This window comes from Oncorhynchus gorbuscha, linkage group LG10, assembly GCF_021184085.1.
Source record: "Oncorhynchus gorbuscha isolate QuinsamMale2020 ecotype Even-year linkage group LG10, OgorEven_v1.0, whole genome shotgun sequence".
Classification (NCBI taxonomy): domain Eukaryota; kingdom Metazoa; phylum Chordata; class Actinopteri; order Salmoniformes; family Salmonidae; genus Oncorhynchus; species Oncorhynchus gorbuscha.
Window position 1 is genome coordinate 82,783,835 of NC_060182.1, and position 24,853 is coordinate 82,808,687.

Consider the following 24,853-nt stretch of genomic DNA (forward strand, 5'->3'; position numbering starts at 1 on the left):
CAGAGCCCTTTTAAAAGGTAAGCTGCCAGTTTATGCCAAAAGAGAGTGTTAAACCAGTCCCCTGCAATTATGCCTGACCAATAGTCTTTCTCCAATGTAAATTAGCAATTTTCACACACTGGACAGTAGCATACCAGAGTGGAGTACTGTATATGAAGTGCTGTGAGTGTTTGTAGTACACTTGGCTCTTAAGGATCAAAGAGATTTTGGCACTACCAATTTGAAGAAACCAGCTACTGAAACTACACAAGGAAACAAGGTCAGCACAATGAATAACTCCTAAACTAGACTGTCTTGATAAGCTTGTTGTATCCCTCCATTAAATAAATGTCCTTGGGCTAATCCTTCATGGCAAATATGTTTACAGAAAGGCGGGTGTTTGTGTGTGTACTGTACAGTGATTACTACCAGGCACTGTGGGACACTGCCTGGTTATTCATCAACTAACTGACAATCACAAACAAAAACATGTCAGAGTCATAACAGAGAACCATCAGCTGGGCTGAAATGTTTCTGGTTACTCTCACAGATAGGAAAACATCAACGCCTGTTAAGTTGACTATATGGCTGCCGCATTCCTGACTCAGAGTTGGCACTTAGCAGCAAACTATTTGTATGCACCCAAATGGAACCCTTTTCCCTATATAGTGCACTACATTTGATCAGAGTTCTATGGGCCCTGGTCAAAAGTAGTGCACTACATTGGGAATAGGATTCCATTTGGGACACAACCTTATAATGAGAGGTTCTGGTCAGCAGTGTTGATTGAGATGAATTAGATGAAAGGGCCAGGCAGGTCCAGTTACATGGCAGAGTGTAGGAGGCTCCTTATTACTGAAACAGAACCAGCTCCACATAAAAGGAGAAATGAAAGAGGAGAGACACTAACATGAAAAGCTTGCATATCACGAGAACGGAATAAAACACAACTAATGAAAAATCCAGTCAATTGACTTCTGTGGATGGGATGTGACAGAGGACTGGCTAGTGTCAAACAAAACTTGTACACTTTTGTGTTTTCAACCAATTACAACACATCTCCAATCGCAGGTCAAGACATTTGTCCTTTAACATGAGGGGAAACATTATATGGCAGGTGAGGTCATTGGTTCCCCCTCTATATATATATATAACAAAAAAGTCAAACATTCAGTGCTGTATTCAGTGCTATTCAGTCCTTGCTCGCACACGCTTTTTCAGTTCTACTCACAAATGTTCTATAGGGTTGAGGTTAGGGCTTTGTGATGACCACTCCAATACCTTGATTTTGTTGTCCTTAAGCCATTTTGCCACAACTTTGGAAGTATGCTTGGGGTCATTGTCCATTTGGAAGACCCTTTTTGTGACCAAGCTTTAACTTCCTGACTGATGTTTTGAGATGTTGCTTCAATATATCCACATAATTTTCCTACCTCATGATGCTATCTATTTTGTGAATTGCACCAGTCTCTCCTGCAGCAAAGCAACCCCACAACATGATGCTGCCACCCCCGTGCTTCACGGTTGGGATGGTGTTCTTCGGCTTGCAAGCATCCCCCTTTTTCCTCCAAACATAACAATGGTCATTATGGTCAAACAGTTCTATTTTTGCTTAATCAGATCAGAGGACATTTCTCCAAAAAGTACGATCTTTGTTCCCATGTGCAGTTGCAAACCGTAGTCTGGCTTTTTTATGGCGGTTTTGGAGGAGTGGCTTCTTCCTTACTGAGCAGCTTTTCAGGTTATGTTGATGTAAGACTCGTTTTACTGTGGATATAGATACTTCTATAGATACTTTTGTACCCGTTTCCTCCAGCATCTTCACAAGGTCCTTTGCTGTCCAAGGTACGTTCATCTCTAGGAGACAGAACGCATCTTCTTCCTGAGCGTAGTCTGGCTGCGTGGTCCCATGGTGTTTATACTTGCATACTATTGTTTGTACAGATGAACGTATCTTTTGATTTTCCCATGAAGTCAGGCAAAGAGGCACTTAGTTTGAAGGTATGCCTTGAAATACATCCACAGGTTGTTTAAAGGCACAGTCAACTTAGTGTATGTAAACTTCTGACCCACTGGAATTGTGATACAGTGAATTATAAGTGAAATCTGTCTGTAAACAATTGTTGGAAAATGTACTTGTGTCATGCACAAAGTAGATGTCCTAACCAACTTGCCAAAACTATAGTTTGTTAACAAGAAATATGTGGACTGGTTGAAAAACAAGTTTTAATGACTCCAACCTAAGTGAATGTAAACTTCAACTGTATCTCAGACAGGGGGGAGTGAGGCCTAAGAGGGTTTTATAAATAAGCATCAACCAGTGGGTCTTGTGACGGGTATAGAGAGATGACCAGTTTACAGAGGAGTATAGAGTGCAGTGATGTGTCCGATAAGGAGCATTGGTGGCAAATCTGATGGCCGAATGGTAAAGAACATCCAGCCGCTCGAGGGCACCCTAACCTAAATTATGTCTCTCCAATCTAGCATGGGTAGGATGGTCATCTGAATCAGGGTTAGTTTGGTAGCTGGGGTGAAAGAGGAGCAATTATGATAGAGGAAACCAAGTCTAGATTTAACTTAAACCTGCAGCTTTGATATGTGCTGAGAGAAGGACAGTGTACCGTCTAGCCATACTCCCAAGTACTTGTATGAGGTGACTACCTCAAGCTCTAAACCCTCAGAGGTCGTAATAACACCTGTGGGGAGAGGGGCATTCTTCTTACCAAACCACCTTTGTTTTGTGGGTGTTAAGGACAAGGTTCAGTACAGAGAAAGCTTGTTTTGACACTAAGAAAGCTTTGTTGTGGGGTGTTTAACACAAAATCCAGGGAGTGGCCAGCTGAGTATAAGACTGTATCATCTGCATATAAATGGATGAGAGAGCTTCCTACTGCCTGAGCTATATTGTTGATGTAAATTGAGAAGAGCGTGGGGCCTACGATTGAGCCTTGGGCTACACCCTTGGTGACAGAGCAAGACAGCCCTTCAGTAGCCTTACACCCATTGAGAATAACCTTTGGCTTAGTTCTACCATTCAAACAGTTATATTTCCAACTCATGGGCAGAGCTCAAGGACCAGTAAGAATGCTATAAAACTATCATCCATTCCTTGTAAAGACTAATGGCACTCTTACAACAGGCAGTCCAGTCCACCTTATTGAACTTACAGTATGTGAAAATGACACACTCTGATCTGACTCATTCTTATGATTCATCATATCACTGTTGATTTAACCAACCAGAGGGAGTGGAGAAGCAGCAGAAATAGGATATTGCACAGTAGTCTATAGTCGGTTCTTCAAATCATCTCTTCACCACCTCCTAAAAACCTTCTCATTGGAGGAGAGTGAGAGGAGATGATGCAAGGAATCAAGGAAAGTAAACCGATTTCAGGAAAGGAATCAAGGAAAGATTGAATAACAACCCTGGTAGAGACTTACCGTTAACATGGAGTACAGATGGAGAGGAAGTGAAGTCTCCCTCCTGTACTCCTCCCAGCCACCACAGCACCTCCACCGGGCCCGGGGGACCCACAGCAGTACACGTCAGGTTAAAGGGCATGCCAGGGATCGTGGATACGTCTTGGGGCTCAAGTGTAAAGTGGGGGACACCTTGAGTAAGAACCAGAAAGTATGACCACGATAACAGGATAATATATTTTATCATGTTATTGAAAAAAAGGCCATTGTGTTGAGAGAAAGAAAGAGACAGACAACATTTATTGATTTAAACGAATTGATTGATTTACCCTCTACTGTTATCCAGGCGGGCTCCGAAGAGATGGTTGAACCTCGGAACTCTACCTCACACCAGTACATCCCTGTATCCTGCTGCTGGACAGACTTCACACTGAAACCACCCGGACAGAAGCACACACTCAGTGATTCCCCTAGTACTTAACATGATAATGCAAAAAAAAAAAAAAACATTTCATTCTATAAACTAAATTATTCCCTGAGCATGTCCAAAAACACCTCTTCTAAAAAGATTTGGATTAGTACTGATAGATGAGGGGAGACCCACTAGGCAGAATGGAGGTAAAAGCCCATCACATATAACTGGGTAGCAGAAGAAAAATGTACAATACAGATAAAGAACCCCTGGAAGATGTGTTGAGAGATGAAGTTGGCGGTTGTGGAAAAAGTACCCAATTGTCATACTTGAGTAAAAGATAATAGAAAATGACTAATGTAAAAGTTAAGGTAAGTCACCCAGTAAAATACTACTTGAGTAAAAGTCAAAAAGTATTTGGATTTAAATATATTTAAGTATCAAAAGTAAATGTAATTGCAAAAATATACTTAAGTAACAAAAGTATAAATCATCTCAAATTCCTTATAAAGAAAACCAGACGTACTTTTTTAAATATATTTTTTTACATTTAAGGATAGTCAGGGGCACACCATCACTCAGACCTAATTTACAAACTAAGCATGTATGTTTAATGAGTCCTCCAGATCAGAGGCAGTAGGGATGACCAGGGATGTTCTCTTGATAAGTGTGTGAATTGGACCATTTTCCTGTCCTGCTTAGCATTCAAAATGTAACGACTACTTTTGGGTGTCAGGGAAAATGTCAAAAGTACATCACTTTCTTTAGGAAGGTAATGAAGTAAAAGTAGTAAAAAATATCAATCGTAAAGTACAGATACTTTAAAGTACTACTTAAGTAAAACATACCCCAAAAACGACTTAAATACTTTAAACCACTGGAAGTAGGACAATAACTAATTGGAGCAATAAACTATCTTGGGTAAATTTTCACTCAGCAGGAGTACACTGTGTATTTGTTTTAGGAGTCACTCAGGAAACCATGCATTGACAGGTCCTACTCAGTCATAGATCAGTCAGTTGTTTAGCAACAAAACCGATGCATGCGCAACTGTGGAGCAAAACAGGCGGAGTTTGCTTAGAATCAAAGGATTGTTGACAACTTGTAAACCAGTATATTTTCTCTCCAAATGTTATTGAAAACATAAATATGTTTGCACAATGAGCACTTGTCTCTCAAATACATTGTTACAGTTGTTGGTTAGCTAGCTACACAAGAGTCAAAACACCTCAAAATATGGTATCAATAACAAGATACAATGAGCTGAAACAAGCCACCTAACATAAGGCAGCTTGTTGTCATCATTGTTGCTAGCTACAGTGCTAAGAAAAAGTATGTGAACCCTTTGGAAGTACCTGGATTTCTGCATAAATTGGTCATAAAATTTGATTCGATCTTCATCTGGGTCACAACAATAGACAATCACACTCTGCTAACAACACACAAACAATTATACGTTTTCATGTCTTTATTGAACATACCGTGTAAACATTCACAATGCAGGGTGGGAAAAGTATGTGAACCCTTGGATTTAATAACTGGTTGACTCTCCTTTGGCAGCAATAACCTCAACAAAACCTTTTCTGTAGTTGCGGCTCAGACCTGCACAACAGTCAGGAGGAATTTTTACCAAACTGTTTCAGTTCAGCAACATTCTTGGGATGTCTAGTGTGAAGTGCTCTCTTGAGGGCATCCCAATCGTGTTGAGGTCAGGACTGACTGGGCCACTCCATAAAGGTGTATTTTCTTCTGTTGAAGCCTTTCTGTTGTTGACTTACCTCTGTGTTTTGGGTTGTCGTCCTGTTGCATCACCCAACTTCTGTGTAGCTTCAATTGCCGGACAGATAGCCTTATATTCTCCTAGCGCATGTGCATGAGATTAACAGAAATGGCTGCCACTGGCAATGCAAGTTCACTTAACCATTAGGTCTAGCAGTCTGCACCAAGCTTTAGGTAATTCAGTCACATGCAGCTGAATGCATTCCAATCCAGCCTGCCCCTGCCCCTCTTTGGGGCCTGGTTTACGTGCCGTGTGGGTTACAGTAGGGATAGACCCCTGTCTCTCCACTTCAGCCATGTTATTTACAGTTTTTTTTCTCTTTCTGCCAGGGACAACACCTCCCCAAGCCAATTATTAAGCCTCACCCACATCCTCCTCGCCACTACCAGTACCCTAAACTACAAGCTCAGTTCCACCGTGTTGAGCAGACCTGAGTTCAAATACTATGTGAATCATTTCAAATACCCAGGTCTGATGTTGAGTCAAAGCCAGGAACAGCATCACTGCCTCTATTTACAGTATTACACTGCATGTTTCGTCATAACACGGAACGAACTCATACCATAACATACCGTGCGTGCCTACATGCTGTTGGCTATTCCCTGTAGTTGTACCTCCAAACATCCACAGCATATTTAAGGCAGACTGACCTAAGTTTGAATTTACACAAGGGCAAAGAATGTTGAAGGGTAATTTGCGAGACAGCTTCCCAATCATTTCTGGAGAAATGCAACACAATAAATGTGATGCTATGATGAATATGATGGAAGGTCTGAAGACATCTTCCAATCAGCCTATAAAGTGGTAAGGGTTACACTACTAGTAGGACAGGACCACTGAAGCACTGACCTGTGGAAGGTCTCCCAGTGGTGTTGCTCCAGGGGGATGTACATCTGGTCTGTACTGTACAGCTTCTCCCCATCCTTCATCCACACGATCTCCGGCTCACTCAGGCCCTCAATGGAACAACCTAGGCGAACCTTGTTGCCCTGGGTCACCGTGAGGTTGGCGGGGTTCTTGGTAAACCTGAGTCCTAAAGGTCAAGGGGTAGGAGTAGCCAGAGACTTGAATGAGTCATTCATTAATAGCCTAAGTCCTGGTCATTTATTCTTCACTACTCTAAATGCCAATCAGAAAATATAATGGATGGGATCTGAGGCTCCATCAGATTGCAACACATTTGCAGCAGTGATCATTAGAGGAGAGATAGCTAGATACCCCTTTAAAGGTAGCCTACAAAATGGTGTTTGTTCAGTTATTGTAATGTGCAGGCATAAAACATTTTGAAGTAGAAATTGTGACATGGAATTGGTTTTCCAAAGATATTTGAAAAATAGTTGTTTTTGCAAGAGTCTTTTGTCTGTAGAACTGTTTGTCTCCATTGTGTTGCTTGGGCCATTGCATGCAACTTGGCTGAGTATCTGCATGCTCCGACCTGAGCAGACAGAGCAGACGTCATACAAGGCTGTAGAGGGCTGAAAGCTCTCCACTGTGGCAGCTCACTACAGCTGCTGGGTTTAGCTGCCTGCAACAGACCAACGGCCAGAGAAGTAATATCAATGACCATATTATACTGCACTGCTCAGAGGCAGGGGAGTGTCCATGTCATCAAGCTAAATGTAGCCTGTAGGCCTACCTATCCTCCCACACCTTCACTCTGTTTAATGAATGTCTCATTAGTACATGTCCAGTCCAATGACCTGTTACCCAAATGCTATATAAGAGGGGGTTGGGGGAAGCCTTCATATACATGGGCCTATGTAAAATACTTATACATATTGGATCCAATGGAATAGTCCCAAAAAGTGTAAATCAATCAAGCACACCTCAAATACAGGAGTATGTACTTGACCCAGGTCTGGTCTGGACAGGGAAGAGGAAATGACCTCAACCGTTACATTTGAGTCATTTAGCAGACACTCTTATCCTGAGCAAAAGACAGTGGTGAGTGCATACATTTTCATACAGGTCCCCCATGGGAATCGAACCCACAACCTTGGCGTTGCAAACACCATGCTCTACCAACAGAGCCACATTGGACCAAATCTCAGTGAGATATGTGCTCAGTTTGTAATAGTTATTTTGCTCTTATGATAAACATTGTTACAAGAAACAGATTCACTTCAGTATTATAATTTTTAGAGAACAATGTTGAGAATATGCCTCCTGAATTTTGTGCAAAACTTCTCTGGACTGTGGTCCCTTATACTTGTGTGGTGAACAACAATAGTGGAACTGGCGGTTTACCTTCAAAATAAAAGTCCTCAATTGAAAACATGCCACAATTGGATTATAGAATGCTAAACAATGTTGGAATTCAACAAAAGATAATTAATTAATTTGACCGACTTTTACATTTTTTATAGTACCAGTGCACGTGACGATCAAAAAACAAGCTTGAAATCAAATTTTGAAGGTATTAGGCTTCAGAATTGCATTGCGGGCATACTTACATGCACTGTACTGCCTAACCTATCGAATGTGCCATGAAATATGGTACCAACCTACTCAGTGACATCTACAGAACCAAATTATGTCGAGTCTACACAAATATTAGCATCTCAGCTCTTATTACAGGACTCGACTGTAGGAAATCACCGTCCCAGTCAGTCTATTGTGTGTATTGGACATTCATATTGCACTGTACAGGCTAACCCATGGAATGTGCATGGGGTATAAAATGGGGTATCAGCCTAATCAGTGAAAGCATACAGTTAATTAGATGAGTTCATTAATAAGGATTCATTCAAAAATAATTTCACAACAAGCATAAAATGATATCACTCAGCTAGAGCTTTCTAAACAAGTACTTTGTTTTCCATCAACATCTTAAATGTCAGTCATTTAGCAGACGCTCTTATCCAGAGGGACTTACAGGAGCAGTTAGAGTTAAGTACCTTGCTCAAGGGCACAGACAGAATTTTCATCTTGTCAACTCATACAACCGACAGTCTATCATTCCTTTGTCGCAGAATTGATTAATGCTTTGCCCTGAAACGACTGCTTTGGAAAACAAACATACATACAGTAGATACCACAACTGAATTATTTATGACAGAATTCATAATCAAGAACAATATCCATCACAACTCTATTCAATGCCAAGTATTGCACAGCCAGGTATTTATGCAATCGGTACAGAATGCCATGAATCTCCATTTGGTATTACTTTGAGGCAGGGCTGTCAAACTCATTCCATGGAGGGCCTAGTGTCTGCTGGTTTTTGGTTTTTCCTTTCAATTAAGACCTACAGTAGACAACCAGGTGAGGGGAGTTCCTTACTAATCAGTGACCTTAATTCATCCATCAAGGACAAGGGAGGAGCAAAAACCCGCAGACAGTCATTTGGCTTCTGAGTGGCGTGGCGGTCTAAGGCACTGCATCTCAGTGCTAGAGGCATCACTAGACACCCTGGTTCAAATCCAGGTTGTATCACAACCGGCTGTGATTGGGAATCCCATAGGGCGGTGCAAAATTGGCCCAGCATCTTGCTGTCTTGCCTAGTTAAATAAATCTATATACACATTACATTTAAAACATGTGCTGTAAGGAGTCCATTATTCCACAACTTAATGTTACGGTTGTCACATGACTCACTCTATGCTCCATGTCAACCCATTGTGATGACTTGACATTATCACTACAACTCAGAATGCCACCAATTGAACTCTGCTATGGTGTTCTGTGGTTGTCACGGTGTAGACCGATACCATTTCATGGGGGGTGTTTGAATGTCCAATACACAAAAGACTGACTGGAAAGGTGACTTCTCACAGTAAATGTCCTGTAATAAGAAGCTAATATTTGTGTAAACTACATAGTTGTGTTCTGTTGATGTCACTGAGTAAATTGATAGCATATTTCATGGGTGCACAATCCATAGGTAAGGCTGTACAGTGAAACATAAGTATGCCCCCAATGCAGTTATGAAGTCTAATACATCCATAATGCAATAAATATATACATAGTTAAATATATAAATATATGTCACCTGCACTGCTACAGTAGTGCTCTTTCCCAACAACGCAGTAGTAATATAAAACAGATTCATATTCATCAAAATAACTAAATAAATGGTCTTTTATTGAATGTATGTAATAACATTCTAACCTTGTTTGGCACTATCTAGTTCAATTGTGGCTTGTTTTCACTATTTTTTATCCGTTTGCATGTTTCAAAGAGGGGACTTATTTTGAAGGCGAACCGCAGATTCCACGTTTGTTGCTTACACTAATGTTGTTCAACACACTGGTGTCTCTTGAGACTATCATCCACCCTTGAAATAGGCTAAAATCGACGTGTTGACAAACGCTTACCGCGCAAATGTACTGAGTAGCAATATACAATATTATATTACACATTCATGAAACGTAGCCGTGTCATGCAGTATAGGGATAACTTTTCAAACTTACCAGGGATTGCTCTACTACTTTGTGCCAAGAAGAGTATGATCCAAAGATAAATGGTCATATTTTCATCATCTGGTTCACAATATGAGGCTCTTCCACAAATATACTAATCCCAAATCCTGAACAATCGAATGAGTCGATGCCCTGAATTAAACGTATTTACGGGTCTCCAAAGATTTCCGCACTAGAAAGTGACCGCTTGAGATTTTCCGGCAGTGATTTATCCCAACGGCGTTGATACACAATTCACCAACACCAGATTGTTAGTAAATACCTGTCCAGGATGATAGACAAAGTATGTTTTTTATTTCCCCTCGTGAATAACCGGCTACACTTGTTTAAATAAGTTGGACTTTTGTCTTCTATGCTGATATAAACGTTGTTGTTCTAGCCTCATACTACAAGATGACGAAGTGCTGCTCTCGTGAGGAATGTCAATGTCCATTACCGCCGCCTAGTGAGAGCGCAGGAAATAAGATTCCCAGTAGGACATGAAACAAAGTATCAATACAACACCCATTGAACGTAACTAATGCACTGCGACAAATGACCAATTGTATGTATTATATCTTTATTAGGAGAAATTGCGATGAGATGCGGGGTATATTAAATTACTGCATGTACATTCCTTTCGCAAAATTAAGGTTGTGACAACCTGATATGAAATTGGTCTGAATGAAAAACATGGAATCATATTTAAGTCAAATTAAATAAAAGCATTCGTTACAATTAAATACATCTGATAAGTTAAATGTATTGTTAATGGCAGCCTAATGCAACTCCTCTTTTCACAGAAAGTGCACCCTTGATCAGCAACACTGATTAGAAAACAGATATGAATGATCCTCTTTGTGAGGTTGTCTTCAATCTAGTAATAAAGGTTACTAGACCCTTGCCCGATAAAAGAATATGAAGAGGATTCATCAACACTTCTTTGAGGGTCAAATTTAGAAGTGGAGGTGATCCTGTTTTGTGGTTTTTATCTGATACTATCACACACACTTCTTAAAATATCTACAAATTATTTACAGAGTTAAATTACTAAAATAGTAAGGATGTGTTGAACAGACCAACTGAAGATAAATAACGCATGAATATAAATCCAAATAAGAATAAGTCCAAATAATATAACTACTGAGCATTCAAAAGCAATAAGAGTATGCTTGCGAAGAGCCAAATGTTCTGAACAAAAATATAAACGCAACATGTAAAGTGTTAGTCACATGTTTAATGAGCTGAAATAAAAGTTCTCAGAAATGTTCCATACCCACAAAAAGCTTATTTCTCTTAAATTTTGTGCACAAATGTGTTTACATCCTGTTTAGTGAAGATGTCCATCCACCTGACAGGTGTGCCATATCAAGAAGCTAATTAAACAGCATTATCATTACACAGATTCACCTTGTGCTGGGGACAATAAAAGGCCACTCTAAAATGTGCAGTTGACACACAACACAATGCCATAGATGTCAAGTTGAGGGAGCATGCAATTAGCATGCTGACTGCAGAAATGTCCACCAAAGCTGTTGCCAGTGAATTGAATGTTAATTTCTTTACCATAAGCTACCCCCAACATCATTTTAGAGAATTTGGCAGTACGTCCAACCGGCCTCACAACTGCAGACCACATGTGACCACGCCAGCCCAGAGAAGCCACCGGCTTCTTCACCTGTGGGATCGTCTGAGACCAATTACCCAGACAGCTGATGAATCTGAGGAGTATTTCTGTCTTTAATAAAGCCCCTTTGAGGGGAAAAAACTCATTTGATTGGCTGGGCCTGGCTCCCAAGTGAATGGGCCTATGCCCCTGCCCAATCATGAGAAATCTATAGATCCATTAGGGCCTCATTTATTTACTTGAATTGTCTGCTTTCCTTATAATGAACTAACTCAGTAAAATCATTGATATGTGTTTATATTTTTGTTCAGATTTAGGCTGTGCTTTTCTTCATTCTTTCACAGCACCAGAAAATCTAGCTCTGGTCCAGGGTTTTTTATGTGTGGCATGCTGATGAATCAGCTTTCCTCAGCTGAAAATAAACACTGGACCAGAGCTACAGAAAAAAATGTGACGATCCATTCCAGATCCATAGGGTAATGGGGTGGCAGGGTAGCCTAGTGGTTTGAGAGTTGGACTAGTAACCGGAAGGTTGCAAGTTCAAACCCCCGAGCTAACAAGGAACAAATCTGTCGTTCTGCCCCTGAACAGGCAGTTAACCCACTGTTCCTAGGCCGTCATTAAAATAAGAATTTGTTCTTAACTGACTTGCGTAGTTAAAAAAGGTTAAAAAAAATAAAATGCAAAATGGAGCTTTAAAAATCATTCTCATTCTGGGTCTATGTAGTGCAATTGTCACTGCTTTGACATTCTGTACTACAGTTTTCATTCGCTTGCTGGTCACGGCACAAATACTATCTGACAGGCAAAACACTGCTTGATACTGAACCAATTGTATTGTTTGCTCATTTATATGCAGTTAAAAGCCAATGTAGAGGGACATTTTAGCCCACTATACTATTTCAGTATAACCTGCTAACGGTTTTGTTTGTAAATTAGTATTCAAGATGCAATTTCTATGAATATCGTAAGTGAATGCACTGTCTATCGTCCACTGTTCACATAGTTCTCTATATCCATTCATGGTATCCTGTTGCTGTCATACACAGATCATAGCATGCACTCAATCAGTACTCATTCTACTGTGGTTCTTGCTGTTGTAACCTGTTGCTGTAGTGCAGAAGCCATATATACTGTAGTAAGACAACCACTAGGGAGGGTGCTTGGGTGTAGTGCACAAGCTGGACTCAGGGGGATGCTCCCTCTCTATTCTTCAGGCAAACTTCTTCTTGGTTGCAGTGAAGCGCTCCATGTACTGTGGGGTAAACAAATGAGATCGCCATCAGTCATCTGGGACACTACGGACAGCACAACAACTGAAGAGATTAGCTATTTGTGTACGCACTGAATGGTTGGTCCAAATTCTAACTATTATAATAGGTAAGTGGTCATATCAGATTAGACCTTGATTATCCCAAGCTTGGGAAATTTGATTGTCATTTTAAGCTTCACAACGTCATTTCAACACTAATATCATCATGAAACGTCATAGATGTATTTAGTGTCAGGGGCTATATTTGACCGCTGATTATGTCAAGTGCAGGGATTATGGCTGGGAAAGAATACTAGAGCTGTCTGAGCCACAACTTTCTTCACTTGATCCTCCTTATATTGAACAGGAAATCCCATTATTGTTGAGAAGTCCACCACTCTGGGGAAAGAGTCTTGTTTCCACACTGATCACAAACAAATTACGTCAACCATGGGGGAAGGACATATTTCAAACCAATGCCTTTGAAACTCATAAGTGGTTTAGTTTACAATAGATATAAAGACAGCTTAGTGATTTAGTGCAGCAGCATGACTGTTCCTCGCTTTACCCTTGACCATTCATTTGGCAGTAGGCAGCAAGTTAAAGAAACAAGAATTAGTTTCACACCTCACCTTCTCATACCCTTCCAGGTCCCGCATATTTTTCACCTCGAACAGGTTGCCCTCCACAGAGAGCAGAGACACCTGGGAGCTGGTGAGGATGGACACAGGGATGGAGGCAAGCTCTAGACAGTTCTCCTCCAGTCTCAGCACCTTTAGCCTCTGGCAGGTGGACACCTCCGCAGACACCACTGAAATCTGGGATCATAATTTATGTAGATTTGATTCTAGATCAGGTCCCTGGTTAAAAATAGTGCACTTATATAGGGAATAGGGTCCCATTTGAGATGCACCCATAAACATCTGATTACCTGGTTCTGGTTGAGATTGATCTCGATGGCCTGCAGGGCCGCTACCTCAGCAGGTACAGCCTGGATGTGGTTCTTGGACAGGTCCAGGACGTCCAGGTGTCGTAGGGAGCCAAGGCCGCCAGGAAACTCCCGGAACTTGTTCCCAGACAGGCTGAGTGTGCGCAACGCTTTCAACTGTCCTACACAGCTAGGGAGCTGTGTCAGTTGGTTCCCGTTCAGCAAAAGGGTCTCTAGTTTCTTAAGCTTCCCAATTTCATCTGGGAGACTTGCTATGTAGCACAAAAAAAAACACACTAACTTAATATATAGCCTAGCTATAGAGACAGATTGAAGCAGAGGAATTCACATCAATCAATGGGCATTCATTATTCAGTGAAAGCAAAGGGTTAATATTTTGTAATCAAAAGTATAAGACAGAATCTGAGGAGATGGAGAAACCACTTACTGAGTTTATTAAAATTTAAAGTCAGACTCTTCATCTGAAGGAAGTTTCCTATGGCGGGAGGCAGCACTTCAATCTTGTTGGAAGACAGATCTACAGTCCGTAGGTTTCCAGTTAACCTCTGGAGCTCCTCAGGGAACTGAAATATGTTAGTGGGGGGAAAAAGATATGCTGAACAAGATAAACACAACATGCAACAATTTCTAAGATTTTACTAAGTTAAAGTTCATATAAGGAAATCAGTCAGTTGAACTTAATTCATTAAGCCCTGGGTAGCCTAGTGGTTAGAGTGTTGGACTAGTAACCGCAAGTTCGAATCCCGAGCTGACAATGTACAAATCTGTCGTTCTGCCCCTGAACAGGCAGTTAACCCACTGTTCCTAGGCCGTCATTGAAAATAAGAATTTGTTCTTAACTGACTTGCCTAGTAAAATAAAGGTAAAATAAAAATAAATCTATGGATTTCACATGACTGAGAATACAGAACTGAATAGGTTGGTCACAGGCACTGTAGCTTAAAAAAAGGTAGGGGAGTGGATCAGAAAATCAGTCAGTATATGGTGTGAACACCATTTGCCTCATGCAGTGCGACACATCTCCTTCATGTAGTTGATCAGGATGTTGATTGTGGCCTGTGGAATGTTGTCCCACTCCTCTTCAATGGCTGTGAAAAGTTGCTGGATATTGGCAGGAACTGGAACCCGCTGTTGTACACGTTGATCTAAAGTATCCCAAACATGCTCAATGGTTGACATGTCTGGTGAGTATGCAAGCCATGAAATAACTGGGACTTTTTCAGTTTCCAGGAATTGTGTACAGATCCTTGCGCCATGCATTATCATGCTGAAACATGAGGTGATGGTGGCTAATGAATGGCACGACATTGGGCCCCGGTATCTCAGTTCATTCAAATTGCCATCGATAAAATGCAATTGTGTTCTTTGTCCGGAGCTTATGCCTGCCCATACAATAACCCCAACGTCATTATGGGGCTCTCTGTTCACAACATTGACATCAGCAAACCGCCTGCCCACATGACACCATAAAGCGGTCTCCCATCTGCCCGGTACAGTTGAAGCTGGGATTCATCCACGAAAAGCATACTTTTCCAGCGTGCCAGTGAAGGTGAGCATTTGCCTACTTAAGTCATGAGGTCGACGAGCACACAGAAAAGTTTCCCTGAGACTGTTTCTGAGTTTGGTCAGAAATTATTCGGTTTTGCAAACCCACAGTTTCTGTCCGAGTGGCTGGCCTCAGACCACCAGCCGGATGTGGAGGTCCTGGGCTGGCGTGGTTACACATGGTCTGCGGTTGTGAGGCCGGTTGGATGTTCTGCCAAATTCTCTAAAACGACGTTGGAGGAAGCTTATGGTAGAGAAATTAACAATAAATTCTCTGACAACAGATCTGGTGGACATTCCTGCAGTCAGCATGTCAATTGCACGCTCCCTCAAAACTTGAGACATTTGTGGCAGTCTGTTGGGTGACAACTGCACATTTTAGAGTGGCCTTTTTATTGTCCCCAGCATAAGGTGTACCTGTGTAATGATTATGCTGTTTAATCAGCTTCTTGATATGGCACACCTGTCAGGTGGGTGGATTATATTGGCAAAAAAATGCTCACTAACAGGTTGTAAACAAATTTGTGCACAATTTGAGATAAATAATATTTTGTGCATATGGAACATTTCTGGGCTCTTATTTCAGCTCATGAAACATAGGACCAACTCATTACATCTTGCATTTATATTTTTGTTCAATATACATACAAACCGTCGACTACAATAATAACTGAATGGAATTCAGCTAAATAAATGAAGCACCAGTTAGCAGACTGCTGTGGAGTGCTGATTTTAACAAGCAGACGATAATGGGCTGTGTGTGTGCATGCAATTCTTACCTCAGGGAGACCTTTCCCTGTCAGCTGAAAGATCCCAGTCTTCTGTGAATTTTCCAGATGGGCTTTGATTGCACTGTTCCCCATCTTTGTTGTAGTTTCGGCTCTGATGAGGCTCTCCTAAGTGATGATCTTCAACTTTACAGTTGGTCACACGCTTATGTAATCAGCTAGTCTATTATTGTGATGGTGGTGCCAGATACTGGGGCTGTGTCTTTAAGATAGATACTTCCTTGGTTGTCAGTGTGGCCCCTATAAGAGATCATTTATACAAAACAATCATGAATTGCTCCTGCCGGCGTTGAACAGTAGCTGACAAACAAGAAAAGGAGGAACATGATGTAAGAAGCTAGCACTATCTAGCTAACGTTAGCTACCCTACCACTAGTACTGTCTGAGGCAAGCTTTGAGACATATTCATGCATATTATTGAAATTGTGAGTAATTTGTCTAGTACTATAACAGCAAAAGGTCATACATATGTTATTTTAAATAACATTTTCCCAAGGATGGTAAATATTGTTGAGGCTGTTAGCATAGCTAGCCAACAGGTTAACATTAGACCATCCGGGATTTTAGTTTACTTACCTCACGAGCTGATTTGTCCTTCTCGTGCAATACTTGTCTGCAAATTGTAACCTATATATTAGGAACAGATAACTATGAGGGTTATTGGACTAGTCAAACTTAAACACAAGCCTAGGACATTGTAGTGCTGCTCGAACAATAAACATGTCGTTGGGAAGCTAACAGCTTGACGTCAATGCGCATGTCTGTATGTGGCTCGCTCAGCCAATCCGCTAGTCGGCAGTAGAGCAAAACCAATCCGCTAGTCAGCAGTAGAGCAAAACCAATCCGCGAATCGACAGTAGAGCAAGAACCAATCGGCTAGTCGTCAGTAGAGCAAAAACCAGTCCGCTAGTTGGCAGTAGAGCAAGAACCAATCCAGAAACCATTCATTCATCAAATGGAAAAGGAACAACTACATCGGCGGGCTAAATTTGAAAGAAGAATTGCTAAAACAAAAAGTTATTCCTGTGAATACAGTATGGCTACTCCCATATCCCGTAGTTGATATAGCAGTGTTGGAGAGACTACAGAAAGATAGGGAGGGTGTTGATCCATCTGTTTTGATTAATAGACTTCAGGATACTGTGTATCAGGATTTTGTATCCATTTACATATGTAACAGTATAACTTTAGACTGTCACCTCGCCCAAACGCTTTTTAGCGCGCACCACCGCTTACTAGCTAGCCATTTCACATCCAGTTACACTCACCCCCGTTTTGACCTCCTCCTTTGTACCAATGTAACAGTATAACTTTAGACCGTCCCCTCGCTCATACCCGGGCGCGAACCAGGGACCCTCTGCACACATCAACAACAGTCACCCACAAAGCATTGTTACCCATCGCTCCACAAAAGCCACAAAAGCCCTTGCAGAGCAAGGGGAGCCATTACTTCAAGGTCTCAGAGCAAGTGACGTCACCGTTGAAACTCTATTTAGAGCGCACAACCGCTGACTGCCGTTTCACATCTGTTACACATAGATGGTTCAAAATATCCAAGGACAGGACGTGCTGAGTCAGCATTTGTAGTGCATGAAATGGGGTGACAGTCAGGAAATGTATTACATATCATCTGGCTGTATATACGGCCTAACTGATGTCCATACTGTTGGCCTTGCAGTAGGTGCAGGAAGTCAAGCCAGACAGAGTAGTTATTTGCTCTGCATTCATGTAGTGTTGATGAGTTTCAACTGTTCTGCATGCGGCTATGGAACCCTGAGCTGTTCACCGGACGTGCTACCTGTCCCAGACCTGCTGTTTTCAATGCTCTAGAGACAGCAGGAGCGTTAGAGATACTCCTAATGATCGGCTATGAAAAGCCAACTGACATTTACTCTTGAGGTGCTGACTTGCTGTGTAACGGATGTGAAACGGCTAGCTAGTTAGCGGTGGTGCACGCTAATGATTGTGTGTGGAATTTTTTTAGGGTGGTTGTGTGTGAGGTAGTGTTTGAGAGTGGTTGTGTTTGTTAGTTTTTTTGGGGGGGGGTTGTGTCTGGTTATTTTTGGAGGTGGTTGTGTGTAGTCGTGTTTGAGGTTTGTTGTTTGTGTTTGAGTGTGGTAGTGTTTGAGTGTGATTGGTAGTGTTTGGTTGTGTACATTATTGTTTGAGGTTGGTTTTGTGTGGTAATGTTTGAGGGTGGTTGTGTGTGGTAGTGTTTGGGATTGTTGCGTGTGGTAGTGTTTAGGATGGTTGTGTGTGGTAGTGTTTGGTGGTGGTTATCTGTGGTAGTTTTTGAGGGTGGTTGTGTATTGTAGTGTTTGAGGGTGATAGTGAGTGGTAATGTTTGGTGTGATTGTTTGTGGTAGTGTTTGAGGGTGTTTGTGTTTGAGGGTGGTTGTGTGGTAGTGTTTGAGGTTGGTTGTGTGTGGTGGTGCTTTTGGGAGGTTGTGTGGTAGTGTTTGGGGTGGTTGTGTGTGGTAGATTTTTGGGGTGGTTGTGTGTGGTGGTTTTTGTGGGTGGGAGTATTTGGGGGTGGTTTGTGTCGTAGTTTTTGGGGGTGGGTGTTTATGGTAGTTTTTGTTGGTGGTTGTGTGTGGTAGTGTTTTGGGTGTGTTTGTGTACGGTGGTGTTTGGGATGGTTGTGTGTGGCAGTGTTTGGAGTGGTTGTGTGTGGAAGTGTTTGTTGGTGGTTCTCTGTTGTAGGTTTTGAGGGTGGTTGTGTGTTGTGATGTTGGGTGCTGTTGTTTCTGGTAATATTTAGGGCGGTTGTGTACGGTAGTGTTTGGGTGTGGTAGTGTTTGGGGTGGTTGTGTCTGGTAGTGTTTGAGTGTTCTTGTCTGTGGTAGTTTTTGAGGGTGGTTGTGTGTTGTAGTGTTTGGGGTGGTTGTTTGGTAATATTTTAGGGTGGTTGTGTACGGTGGTGATTGGGTGTGCTTGTGTGTGGTAGTGTTTGAGGGTGGTTGTGTTTGGTAGTGTTTAGGGTGGTTCTTTGTTGTAGTATTTGAGGGTGGTTGTTTACAGTAGTGTTTGGCGGTGGTTTTTAATAATGGGAATTGATGGGAAATGATGTAAATATATCACTAGCCACTTTAAACAATGCTACCTTATATAATGTTACTTACCCTACATTATTCATCTCATATGCATATGTATATACTGTACTCTACATCATCGACTGCATCCTTATGTAACACATGTTCACTAGCCACTTTAACTATGCCACTTTGTTTACTTTGTCTACACACTCATCTCATTGTATATACTGTACTCGATACCATCTACTGTATGCTGCTCTGTACCATCACTCATTCATATATGTCTGTATGTACATGTTCCTGTCCCCTTACACTGTGTATAAGACAGTAGTTTTGGAATTGTTAGTTAGATTACTTGTTGGTTATCACTGCATTGTCGGAACTAGAAGCACAAGCATTTCGTTGTTTCTGCTTTAACCATGTGTATGTGACAAATACAATTTGATTTGATTTGATTTGGTTGTTTGTGGTAGTGGTTGAGTACGGTAGTGTTGGGTTGTGTTTGATGGTGGTTGTGTGTGGTATTGTTTGGTAGTGTTAAGGGTGCTTGTTTGTGGTTGTGTTTTGTATTGTTTTGGGGTGGTTTTGTTCAGTAGTATTTGATGGTTGTTGTGCTGCCCTATGTACATAGACATGGTATCACTGGTCACTTTAATAATGGAACACTAGTCACTTTAATAATGTTTACATACTGTTTTACTCATTTCATACAGTACCAGTCAAACGTTTGGACACACGTACTCATTCAAGGGTTTTTCTTTATTTTTACTATTATTCTACAGTGCAGAAATAGTACAAATAAAGAAAATCCCTGGAATGAGTATGTGTGTCCAAACGTTTGACTGGTACTGTATGTACTGTTCAAAGGTTTGGGGTCACTTAGAAATGCCCTAGTTCTTTAAAAGAAAATAAAACATTTTTGTCCATCAAAATAACATCAAATTGATACATTGTAGACATTGTTAATGTTGGGCTACTCCATGCGAGAAATTACCAAGAAACTGAAGATCTCGTACAACGCTGTGTTCACAGAACAGTGCAAAATGGCTCTAACCAAAAAAGAAAGAGTGGGAGTCCTGAGCAAGAGGACAAGTACATTCGAGTGTCTAGTTTGAGAAACAGGCGCCTCAAAAGCCCTCAACTGGCAGCTTCATTAAATAGTACCCGCAAAACACCAGTCTCAACGTCAACACTGAAGAGGCGACTCTGGGATGCTGACCTTCTAGGCAGAGTTGCAAAAACAAAATATCTCTGACTGGCCAATAAAAATGAAAGATTAAGATGGGCGAAAGAACACAGACACTGGACAGAGGAACTGCCTAGAAGTCCAGCATCTCAGAATCGCTTCTTTACAGTAGTGTAGGTATTAAGACCCTTTGCTATGAGACTCGAAATTGAGCTCGGGTGCATCCTGTTTCCATTGATCATCCTTGAGATGTTTCTACAATTTGATTGGAGTCCACCTGTGGTAAATTAAATTGATTGGACATGATTTGGAAAGGCACACACCTGTCTATATAAGGTCCCACAGTTGACAGTGCATGTCAGAGCAAAAACCAAGCCATGAGGTCAAAGGAATTATCCGTAGAGCGTTGAGACAGGATTGTGTAGAGGCACAGATCTGGGGAAGGGTACTAAAACATTCTGCAGTGGCCTCCATCATTCTTAAATGCAAGAAGTTTGGAACCACCAAGACTTTGTTGCTTTGTTATTATGGATATTTTGAGTAGATTGTTGAATAATTTTTTCTTTCATTCTTTTTAGGATAAGGCTGTAACAAAATGTGGAAAAAGTTGAGGGGTGTGAATACATTACAGATGCACTGTATATACATGACAAGAAGATTGTGTGGACTGAAAATGTTTTGTGTTAGTTTACAACATCCCCCTGTCATGTATTGTCATATATTGTCATGTCTTGTCCCTGTGCTTTCTCTTCTCTTCGTTTCCCCCTGCTGGTCTTATTAGGTTTCTTTCCCTCTCTCTATCCCTCTCTCTCTCTATCGTTCCTGCTCCCAGCTGTTCCTCATTCTCCTAACGACCTTGTTTACTCTTTCACACCTGTCCCCTATTTTGCCCTCTGATTAAGTCTCTATTTCTCTCTCTGTTTCTGCTTCTGTCCTTGTCGGATTCTTGTTTGCTGTTTGCTGTGTTCTTGTTCCGTCCAGTCATGTTTGGCCTTATCTTCAGATGCTGCGTGTGAGCAGGTGTCTCTGTCAGCTACGGCCCGCGCCTACCCGAAGGGACCTGCAGTCTGTTGCCGCTTATCCTGCAATTCCCCTCTACAACTAGAAGATTTCTGTTTTCCCCGTTTGGACATTTCCTGTAAAGGATTGAGGATTATGTTATTTCTGTTTGGACTTAAATAAACTCAGTTTCTGTTAAGTCGCTTTTGGGTCCTCACTCACCTGCATAACACCCCCCCTCAATTTGCAATGTCTGCCCTAACTAATGGTATCTTTGTAAATGAATCTCCAGATACCACTGTCACCTAGTGGTATCTGGAACTTGTCATTTGAGTGTACCATCAAACGTGTTTTCACCTTGAACTAAATATACCCTGGGTTGTATTGATTAATGCACACAAGTTTCTTATTGGACAAATCCACGTAGTCCCTGTCTGCTTCCTTCCAATTGATTCTGTTTGGTTCCTAGTCATTTCTTGTGGACAGACGCACATAACATAAATAGTATTGTAGCAAAATAGTAGAGTACCTGGTGCCAGATTTTCGTTCTGGGCTGCCGAGGTTAGGGTTTCTAGTGAATATGACCCTAATGTTTTTGTTTGGTGTCCCCTGTCTGACCACAGGTCTCTCTTTCAAATTGTCACACACACATTCCATTGTTGATGAGGGCCAATGAAACCTGAGAGCGAAAAAACACTGGAGAATAAACACTTTATTAGCAAGTTTTTGTGGACCCAGAGCTCAAAAGCATAATTAGTGTAAAGCAGAATATAAATAAATCCACAAATTCATAGATACACACTTGACTACAGACTGAGTGCCATAGGGTCAGAGCCAACAGCAATAAAGTCGAGTGAATTTTAAAAATCTACAGGTTGCCTTTCTTTCCACTACACACACTCTGTCTCTTGTTGGCAGGGAAAGCCTGGCACTAGCTGTGTTACTTAATGCTTGGCATATCAATGACCCTGGTCAAAGCGGAAGAGGGGTCACTCTCACAACGACAACAGGCTGATTCATATGAGCAGGGTGTCATTGACTTTGGAGTTTGAAAAGTGGTACATTTAGACTGCTGAATTTGATACTATAACCACAACTTTTGCTCTGTATATAGCATTGATAATTACGATAATATATTTTATTTGTCGGACACCTTTCAGGGCACTCAAGGACATCTTACATTAAAAGTAGGCCTAGATAAAATCAGGTGCCAATCAAATTGTATTTGTCAAACATTCGCCGAATACAACAAGTTTAGACCTTACTATGAAATGCTTACTTACGAGCCCTTAACAAACAATGCAACTTTTTTTAAAAATAAGTAAGAAGCATTTGCTAAATAAATTAATGAAAAAAATAGTAGCACAATAAAATAGCAATAACAAGGCTATATATAGGGGGTACCGGTAACGAGTCAATGTACAGGGGTACGGGTTAGTTGAGGTAATTGAGGTAATATGTACATGTAGGTAGGGGTAAAGTGACTATGCATAGATAATAAACAGAGAGTAGCAACAGTGTATGTGAAGAGTGTGAATGTATGTGTGTGCGTAAATATTAATGTGTGTGTTGGAATGTCAGTGTAGTATGTGTGAGTGTGTAATTAAAGTCCAGTGAGTGTACATCGAGACTGTGCAAGAGAGTCAGTGCAAAACATAATAACAATAAAATAAGTGGGTCAATGCAAATAGTCCGGGTAGCCATTTGATGAACTGTTCATCAGTCTTATGGCTTGGGGGTAGAAGCTGTTAAAACTTCTTAGGGCTATGGTCTATTTTCCTGAATTTCCACCCGACTGATATGCCAAAAGTAAACTGCCTGTTACTCAGGCCCAGAAGCCAGGATATGCATATAATTGGTAGCCCTAGATAGAAAGCACTTTGAAGTTTGTAGAAATTGTAAAATAATATATGAGACAATAACACAATTGATTTGGTAGGTGGAAAATCCTAAGAAAAAACTAACGGAAATGTAAATATTTTGAGGACCCAGGCTCTTATAATGGAAAGCTATGGGTCCTATGCAATTCTAGCTCCCAGATTGATATTCCTATGGCTTCCACTAGATGTCAATAGTATTTGTTTAAGTTTTCAGGCTTGTTTCTTCCAAAACAAGGAAGAATTTGGAGTTTTGGTATAGAGTCCCAGTGGAAAATCAGTCTGTCCGTGCGTGACGAAGACGAGGCGCACCTGCTAATTTGACTTTTCTATAGAACATAATACTTCTTCCCGTATTAAATTTGATAGTTTAATTACATTTTAAGGTACCTGAGGATTAAATAGAAATGTTTGTCTTGTATAGTTTGACTTGTTTGAACAAAGTTTAGGGGTAGCTTTTTGGACTCGTTTGTCTGCATGTTGAACGAGTAGATCACTGAACTCGATGGCGCCAACTAAACTTCCTTTTTGGGATATAAACAAGGACTTTATCTAACAAAATGACCATTCATGTTGTAGCTGGAACCCTTGGGATTGCAAACAGAAGAAGATTTTCAAAAGTAAGTGATTTATTTAATCGCTATTTGTGATTTTATGAAGCCTGTGCTGGTTGAAAAATATGTTGATGTAGGGCGCCGTCCTCAAACAATCGCATGGTATGCTTTCGCTGTAAAGCCTATTGTAAATCGGACAATGGAGTTAGATTAACAAGAATTTAAGCTTTTAACCGATATAAGGTACTTTTGTATGTTCATAAATGTTTCATACGATTATTTATCTGAATTGCGCGCCCTTCAATATCACCGGATGCTGTCGACAGGTGTCCAGCTAGCGGGATGCCTAGCCTTATTAAGGAGTCTTTTAGTCCCAGACTTGGCCTCCCAGTTCCGCTTGCCATGCTGTAGTAGAGAGAACAGCCTATGACTTTAGGGCCTTCCTTTGACACCGCCTGGAATAGAGGTCCTGGATGACAGGAAGCTCAGCCCCAGTGATGTACTGGGCCATACGCACTACACTCTGCAGTACCTTGCTGTCGGATGCTGAGCAGTTGCCGTGCCAAGCAGTGATACAACCAGTCAGGATGCTCTTGATGGTGCAGCTGTAGAACTTTTTGAGGATCTGAGCTACCTTTCCAAATCTTTTCAGCCTCCTGAGGGGGAAAATGCGTTGTCTGCCCTCTTCAAGATTATGTTGATTTGTTTGGACCACGATAGGTTCTTGGTGATATGGATACCAAGGAACTTGAAGCTCTCGACCTGCTCCATAACAGCCCCGTTTTTGTGAATGGGGGAGTGCTCGGCCCTCCTTTTCCTGTAGTCTACGATCAGCTCCTTTATCTTGCTCACGTTGAGGGAGAGGTTGCCAGGTCTCTGACCTCCTCCCAATAGGCTGTCTAATCGTTGTCGGTGGTCAGACCTACCACCGTCCTGTCGCCGGCAAACTTAATGATGATGTTGCAGTTGTGCGTGGCCAGGCAGCCGTTGGTGAACAGGGAGTGCAGCAGGGGACTAACCGTGTTGAGGGTCAGCGAGGTGGATGTATTGT

The 24,853-nt window shown here is 41.4% G+C and overlaps 2 protein-coding genes across 2 annotated transcripts in view; both read right to left on the minus strand.

Moving 5' to 3' along the window:
• Positions 1 to 10,463, minus strand: part of LOC124046655 (tyrosine-protein kinase receptor TYRO3-like) — a 40,493-nt gene extending 30,030 nt beyond the window's left edge. Inside the window, 4 exon segments of the mRNA XM_046367277.1 lie at positions 3,420 to 3,590; positions 3,728 to 3,828; positions 6,440 to 6,623; positions 10,003 to 10,463. Of these exon segments, the coding sequence (XP_046223233.1) occupies positions 3,420 to 3,590; positions 3,728 to 3,828; positions 6,440 to 6,623; positions 10,003 to 10,060 (514 nt within the window). The 5' untranslated portion in view covers positions 10,061 to 10,463.
• Positions 10,464 to 12,204: 1,741 nt separating this feature from the next.
• Positions 12,205 to 16,915, minus strand: LOC124045328 (leucine-rich repeat-containing protein 57-like). The gene is made up of 6 exons (XM_046364627.1): positions 16,728 to 16,915; positions 16,143 to 16,391; positions 14,246 to 14,381; positions 13,801 to 14,069; positions 13,502 to 13,687; positions 12,205 to 12,872 (listed from the first exon to the last, which is right to left on the minus strand). Exons 2-6 carry the CDS (start codon positions 16,224 to 16,226, stop codon positions 12,831 to 12,833), a joined length of 717 nt encoding a protein of 238 aa, XP_046220583.1. The 5' UTR covers positions 16,227 to 16,391; positions 16,728 to 16,915; the 3' UTR covers positions 12,205 to 12,830.
• Between the last annotated feature and the right edge of the window lie 7,938 nt (positions 16,916 to 24,853).